General features: G+C 41.5%; 1 protein-coding gene across 1 annotated transcript; it reads left to right on the top strand.

Annotated features, from left to right (window-relative positions):
- Window positions 1-3,603: 3,603 nt before the first annotated feature.
- aplnr2 (apelin receptor 2) lies at window positions 3,604-4,818 on the top strand. The gene has a single exon (XM_023817317.2). The coding sequence runs from the start codon at window positions 3,604-3,606 to the stop codon at window positions 4,807-4,809; it is 1,206 nt and encodes a 401-aa protein (XP_023673085.1). The 3' UTR covers window positions 4,810-4,818.
- The last annotated feature ends 2,483 nt before the right edge of the window (window positions 4,819-7,301 follow it).

Raw genomic sequence — 7,301 nt, 5'->3', positions numbered from 1 at the left:
GCTCATTTCTCATAACAGTTCATGCAAATAGCAAAACATAATGGTTAAGTGGCAAAACGCCACATCTCACCCAAAACAACTAATTAACTCATGTCTCAAAGCAAATAATTCTATCAATTAATTATAGTCTATCAGTGCCACTAAAATGGAAAGTACCTTAAGCATCATTATAACCATGAGAGTCAAAATGCTTAGATATATTGTCCACATTTCATTGACAAAAATATTTCCTTTTAAGGGATACACTGTGATGAGATAGAATGAATATTATTCCATGACTATGGCTTGGCAGTTGCACAACATTTTACTGTAATATACCTCTCATTTGGATTTTTTACTTTGTAAAAGGTAGAAATGAATGACTTTCTGCTGTACTTAGCCTCAAAAACATATCTCTTAAGGGTCCAGCAACTGATCGCCAGCTGGCAGGGAGCTGGGTTTTGAGAGACAGCAGGATCTTGTCACATCATATCCAAACATGTCACAGCCTGTAAACTCTGGGGCAAAACCGATTTACTGTACTTTGCGCCATTCTGTGAAGTCTTAAAAATGTTCACAAATAGAAATAAAATCATTTTACATAGCCATACATTCTTAGTAAGGAATTATATACTATCGATAATGCCTAAATATTATGTCACCAAATATGGTTTGCAATAGCAAAATTCATTAATAAAACTAGCATTAAAAGACATGTAACAGATACCACTTAGTTGTTCTGTGACAAAATCTTTGTTGACCAGTGGAATCTGGCATGGCATGTGTAGACAGTTCAGTTACACTCATGTAAAAGGTGTTTACGTTTGTCCTTCACACAACCTCTGTTACTTTGTTGACTGAGAGGAGTTTGTCTTTGAGGAGGCGCTGTTCACCTTTTCTGCTCTGGATCTCCACTGTACCCTTCGAGCACATTGTCAACCCTGCTCTCAGCTGAGCTTCATGTACCCAATAAACTCCACCATGTTTAGACAGCTGAGAGTCTATCCATGAGAACAGGGAGGAGAAAAACAGCTGGGAGAAGCACTACGCATTGTGTATTCTTCATTTTAAATGCTGAATGAAATAGGATCAATTGATGGTTTGAAGCAGGAAGGAAGTATTAGTGAATGCAGAGCAAAGCATCTCAATGGGACTGTCCTTACATGCTGGGAATGATGCAATTTGTCATTAGACATTTGTCATTAGTCCAATCAAATTGTCATCACATCACGCACTTAGAGTATTTTATTACCTCTAACTGTGGTTAAGGAGAAACACTTTTAGGCTACGTTTTAGAATAAATAGGACATGTCCTGATCGCCACATTGTGGCTTGCAGTTTAAGGGTGGCGTTACGTTGTTGAACGTCTGTATTCTTTGAACTTTTAGCTTCTGAGTTTCGCTGAAGGTCCCCGATGTTTTTTTTTCTGCTCTGAGATGCTAGCCTACAGGTATGAACTCCCAGGCCATGATAGTTCTTGATAGTTGTCCTTAACGTCACTCAATGTAGCACATATATGGGGAAGTTGATCAAAGTGGGACTGTAATTGTTCTCAATGATTTAGTGCATTTTTTGAGAATATGATAGATAGATAGATAGATAGATAGATAGATAGATAGATAGATAGATAGATAGACATTCAGACAGACAGACAGACAAGAGCAAGAGGCAAAGGTCAGCTTTTGTCTCCAGTTGTCCATTCAGGCTCCCTGAAAGAGAAAGTGATTCACAAACATTTTCTCACTGTTTACACAAATGCTCATAAAGCGCAGCTCCTTGGTTACACTAGCAATGCTCTACATTCCAGAATCCTGTCCCAGTTCACTCACAATCACTTCCTTTGGTCCACTTGCTTTTAATTCTTTCTTTGCTCTGAAATCACAACTTGGCCATAAAAGTGTGTAATTGTCTTTTACTTGTGCATCTCATTACATCTAAGAGGAAGTCAGCAGTAGAGAGCAAAGACAACATGCTACAACAAAGCTGCAACGTGAAAGATGCACATGTTTTGCATTCAGGCTCCAGATATTTATGTGTGACATAGTGATACATACTTCATATTATGTCAGCCAATTCGCCCAGTGAATCAAGGAAGTTGAGCTGGATACAAGGTTAACCACTGGTCTTGGCAGTCTTGATGTTTAGAAGCAGTTGCTCAGAATTAAAACCAAAAAATAATTTCCAGGCAAACAGTTTATTGGCTTTAAAAATTAAATGATCAAGAATTTTTTTTATTAGAAATTTCCAAAATAGTTTACCTTTACAAAATACTTAATTTTTCAATCCAGTACATTGTTGTTTACCCTTATTCAATATAATGACTTTGACAAAATAATTAGCCCACAACTCTTAAGATGTTAATTTGATGTGATCAAAGGGCAAGAGGTTTGATTTTTCTAACAACTTAACTGCTGACTCGGTCTATGGCCATCTTCTTCCCAAATGATTCAACATATACTCATTGCATCTTGGGCCATTAGCATCTGCCTGGGGAGAAAATGAATCTGGGTCTGTGAAGGCTGGAGTAGGGGTGGCCTGGAAGGTCAGGGAAGAGGTAGGCGGGTACAACCCAGGGGGGAGGAATTTGTTTCAGATTAGAAAGGGTCAGATAGAGCCATCTCAAGTAGTCACTTTGTCTTTGGAGAGCACACAAACTCAGGAAGATTGAAGGCTTACCTCAGAGAGGATTGATTCATCATTTCAAGAGTCAAAGTGAGTGTATTTATCATTATTCATAAGACGAGGCCTCTGCAGCACTCTGCCTCACTGTTACTATGAAGGTGTATCTGTCTCCTATTTGGGTATGGAAGAATGGATATTTGGTACTCATTTTATCTTTAAAAACATAAGAAACAAAAAAGATCACAAAATATAATAATATTACCATTACTGATAGCCAATCAGTCCTCTAATTAGTAATGTAATTAGGAAGTTGCAGCGAAAACCCGCATACATGCCGGCCCTTTGCGGATAAGATTGCCCACCCCTGGGCTAAGCTGACACACGTTAACAGGCATAATATCATTATTTTTCAACAACAGGAAGATCATATAAACATCTCCATCCCTCTTTTTTTGATGAAGGCCATGGTCTGTGATATATACATTTATACTATATACATAAATACTTATTTAAATATCTTTGTATGATATAGGGGTTTATATCATTCTTAGCAGATTCCATCGTTTATTGGGAACAAATGTTCCCTTGACATTTCCATTAATGTGATGTTACAGCTCAGTTTCACATTAATGTAAAATAAAAGGCTGTTAATGCAGAAAGAGAATATTGTTCAATGGTTCATAGACTTGAGAGGCAGGCACGTTACTCCATGACTCATGAACAGCTGGTTTCCTGAGAACAGCTTCATCCCTCTGTTTGCTTTTCAGAGATGAGAATCCTTCAAAGGAGAGGGAGAATTACTCAGGCATCAAAGACCAACTGAGGTGGGAATTTTCTTCATTTGGATACTTATTTAACATATTGAATAGGCATACACCAACTAGCTAACGGAGGAAAACAGTATATTGTGGGATTTCCTTCAGAGAACAGTCATCCAAAGAGACCAGCACTGGGCGCTGGGACAACCAAGGCACCACAGAGACTTATCGCCCAACTGCCCTGATGTCAGGCATTCTGCAATCCTCCCAGTCACCCCCCACCTTGTCCCCTACTCCCCCCCTGCTTGGATCATGTGACTATAGTGAGTGGAGTCCTACTTGGGCTCTCATACCATCCATCTACATGCTGGCCTTCACTTTGGGTTCTATGGGGAATGGGCTGGTTCTGTGGGTCTACATCAAATGGCCCCACCACAGGAGGCATTGTATCAAGTCTGTACCAGAGAGAACATCCCGCCACTGCAGGCATTCTGCCTCCTCCTGCTCGCTCACCACCGCCCTCATCACCAGCCTGGCAGCAGCAGACATGGCTTTCGTGCTCACCCTGCCGCTCTGGGCCACCTACACAGCCCTGGGATATCACTGGCCTTTCGGGCAGCTGCTCTGCAAGCTGAGCAGCTACCTGGTGGCCCTCAACATGTACGCTAGTGTCTTCTCGCTAACTGGCCTAAGCGTGGAGCGCTACTGGGTCATCTCAAGGCGCCTCAGGACTCAGCACAGCTGGAGCCGGGTGCTTTGGACTGTGGGTGGAGTTTGGGTAGCGGCAGGGATCTTGGCACTGCCAGCTCTACTGCTGCGGACGGTGATTGAGGTGGAGGAAGAGGCGGGGCCTGGGAATGGCGGGTGGTGGCAAGGCCAGGCACCGCACCCCCTGAAGTCCTGCGAGATGGACTATTCAAGCCTAATCACTGCCAAGCTGCCTGAGGAGAGAGAACGCCTGGAGCTGCTGTGGGTGGCAGCCATGGGAATGAAGTCCACTCTGCTGGGTTTCCTGCTGCCGCTGGCTGTCCTGATCCTCTGCTACAGCTCCCTAGGCTGCTTACTTTCCCACCATTTTGGCAACGGCCCACAGCCCGACCACCATCGCCAGCGACACCTTCTCCATGTCATTGTCACCCTGGTGTCGGCCTTTTTTCTCTGCTGGCTGCCCTTCCATGCCAACAAGACCCTATCCATCCTCATGCAGCTGGAGCTGCTACCCTACTCCTGTGCCTTTGACTGGGTCCTGGTGGCGGCCTACCCCTACACCACCTGTCTGGCCTACATCAACAGCTGCCTGAACCCCCTGCTCTACGCCTGCTGCAACCCAGGATTCCGGCACCACTGCCGGACTCTCCTGGAACGCTGCTGTAGAAGGAGAGGAGGAGAGGATGGGACGAAATGGGAGGAGCCTAGCCGAAGCTCAGTGGTGCCTTCAAGGACGAACTAAGAGATGGAAACAAAGGAGAGTGATGCACGAAGGAAAGAAGTGAAGCTCGGTCAACCCGCTTGCTAAATTTGCAAGTGCCAGTCAGTTGGATCTTTCTCTGGGGGAAAGAGGAAAAGAGGGTACGGAGGTAAAAGCCCTGAATAGTGGGGATTATTTGGTAATGTGTCAAATATAATGACCATATAACACTCTTGGAACTCTTATGAAACCTTTCCCTGCATCATTTCCCTTTTGGCATAATGCATTTGCTCAGATTTGATCGCCTTGATCTAGTCCAGCGGTTTATCCTCCAATTTTCTATTTTTAATATTTTTACTTTCCAAAATTTAAACTTTATCCTGTAAGGGGGGACAGTATCTTCTATGGCAGAAATATGAATCTCTGTTTGACGAACCTGCTCAGCACATTCACCTAGGTCTTCCCTTAATTTTTCTACCGCTGCTAGGATGCCATCCAACTTAATGGAGAAATCCGTTTTCAAGTTGGTTATCTCTGATAATATCATAACAGGGCTATTCAATTATTAAATTACAAATTCAGTTAGGCCAGATTTTCAAATTAAGAAATTTAGCTATGTTTCAGCAGCCCGTTAAGCAACAGGTAATGACATTTTAAACCAACACAAATTAATGTATTGAAAAACAAATAATGTTTATTCATTGTTTCCCCTTTAAATTTGGTCACATCTGACACAGGTACATCAAAATGTGTGTAAAAACAATAAAAAAGCTATAACAACAGAATCTGAGCAATGCTATTTTTTCCCACTTTTGAAATAAAAAAAATGGTCATACCTGACCTAGGCACATCTCAAAGTGCATAAAAACAAAAAAGTGCACAGAATTAGCAATAACATTTGTTTCCCTTTGGAAAAATTTTTATATTTTGGTCATATATAACCCAGGCACATCACAAACTGCATTTAACAGAATAAAAAAGGACTATCAGTGCACAAACCCATAACAAGTGATAATAGTACGAACCTGTGGCCGATCTACATCCGATACTTACTTATTTAGTTTTTGGTGGTCTGTAACACGATAGCCCATATTTTTTGTTAAATGGATTTGTACAATCAATTGCACGCCGGCTCTTTCCCATTTTACATGTGTAGAGTTACATTCAGTTTTTTTGGTGCTCAGTGGGTGTGAGCACAGTGACTTCTGCCTGCTGTGCTGTTGTGCATAACCCTCGCAGTAGGAGGAGTGTAAGAACATCAGATAAGTGTGTGAAGATAGCAAATGCAGCTTGCAAACTAATAAACATGCTTGCAAATCTTGAAATATTATGTTGACCAGTATCAGATACCGGGTATTAGGATTGTATCGGCACTGAAAAAGTGGGTTCGGTGCACCTCTAGTTTCTGGTGGGACCATGAGCTGGGCCACTCGGAGGTTGCTTCTGGGCCTCATGTGGCCCACAGGCCGCTTTTCGAATAGGCCGGGCCTACATTGCGAATAAAAAGAAAATATCCACTTATCTTGTGACTCACTTTTCCTTATTGTGATGCACTGTAACTTACCATGCTGTATTCAAACCGGTCTTGAGTGAATTTAAAAGGCTAGGTTTTTTTTTTTAAAAGATTAATAGGTCTGAATGTGTAGTTTTTATATGTGATACTTAAGTACTTTTAAAACTAAGAACTTTTTCTTGAATAATATTTCACTGGAGAACGTTTACTTGACTCACACGTTGGTGTGGTATCTGTACTTGTACTTAAGTATGAAAATTGAATACTCTTTCCAGCACTGGTGTAATTATACTGTAAATGAACACAGATGCTGCTCTCCTGAAGTACGTCAACACCTTTGTCCTCTTCCCCTGCCACATACACATGCTGTGTGTGTGTGTGGGTGGCTGGATTTGCATAGATCACATTTGGGGCCCAAAATGTCTCCTAAGTTTGGTGAAGCCTGAAACTTCTTTACTTTTGGGGATATTTTTCAGGTATTCGGATAACCTCAATTTTATAAAAACCTGTGAATGCAATCAAAAAGTAAATATGCCTTGTATTTTGTTTGGTTACTTGTGGTTAAGGTTAGGGCTGGGTATGGTCAAGGGTGTCATGATTAGTATTAGGTTTTTTCCCTTAGAAATTAATGCTTGTGTGTGACAGATAAAGGAATATTTAATTGGTTTTGAATGGTGACAAGTTCATGTAATGCTGGATAATAAAAATGGAATGACTATCAACAAAGGCTATTTTTTAAATTACAGAAAACCACACGCAAAGAAAGACGAAAATTAGCGGGAGAACATTTAAAAATGAATTTGAAGAAGCACTTCTTTACACAGTGTGTAGTTAGAGTATGGAATAGTCTCCCTGTTCGTGTAGTGCAAGCTAAACCCTAGGTTCCTTTAAATCAGAGCTAGATAAGACTTTCACAACTCTGAGCTATTAGTTAAGTTCTCCCCAAACGAGCTTTATGGGCCGAATGGCCTCCTCTCGTTAGTAAATTTCTTATGCACTTAACATTTTGACTCCCCGTGTG

The sequence above is a fragment of the Paramormyrops kingsleyae genome, chromosome 13 (assembly GCF_048594095.1).
Source record: "Paramormyrops kingsleyae isolate MSU_618 chromosome 13, PKINGS_0.4, whole genome shotgun sequence".
In the NCBI taxonomy this organism is placed as follows: domain Eukaryota; kingdom Metazoa; phylum Chordata; class Actinopteri; order Osteoglossiformes; family Mormyridae; genus Paramormyrops; species Paramormyrops kingsleyae.
Note: the sequence above shows the minus strand (reverse complement) of the source record. Positions and strands in the feature narration are given on the sequence as shown.

Excerpts from the sequence above, each read along its gene's own strand:
- aplnr2 (XM_023817317.2), top strand. The coding sequence starts at position 3,604 with ATGTCAGGCATTCTGCAATCCTCCCAGTCACCCCCCACCTTGTCCCCT.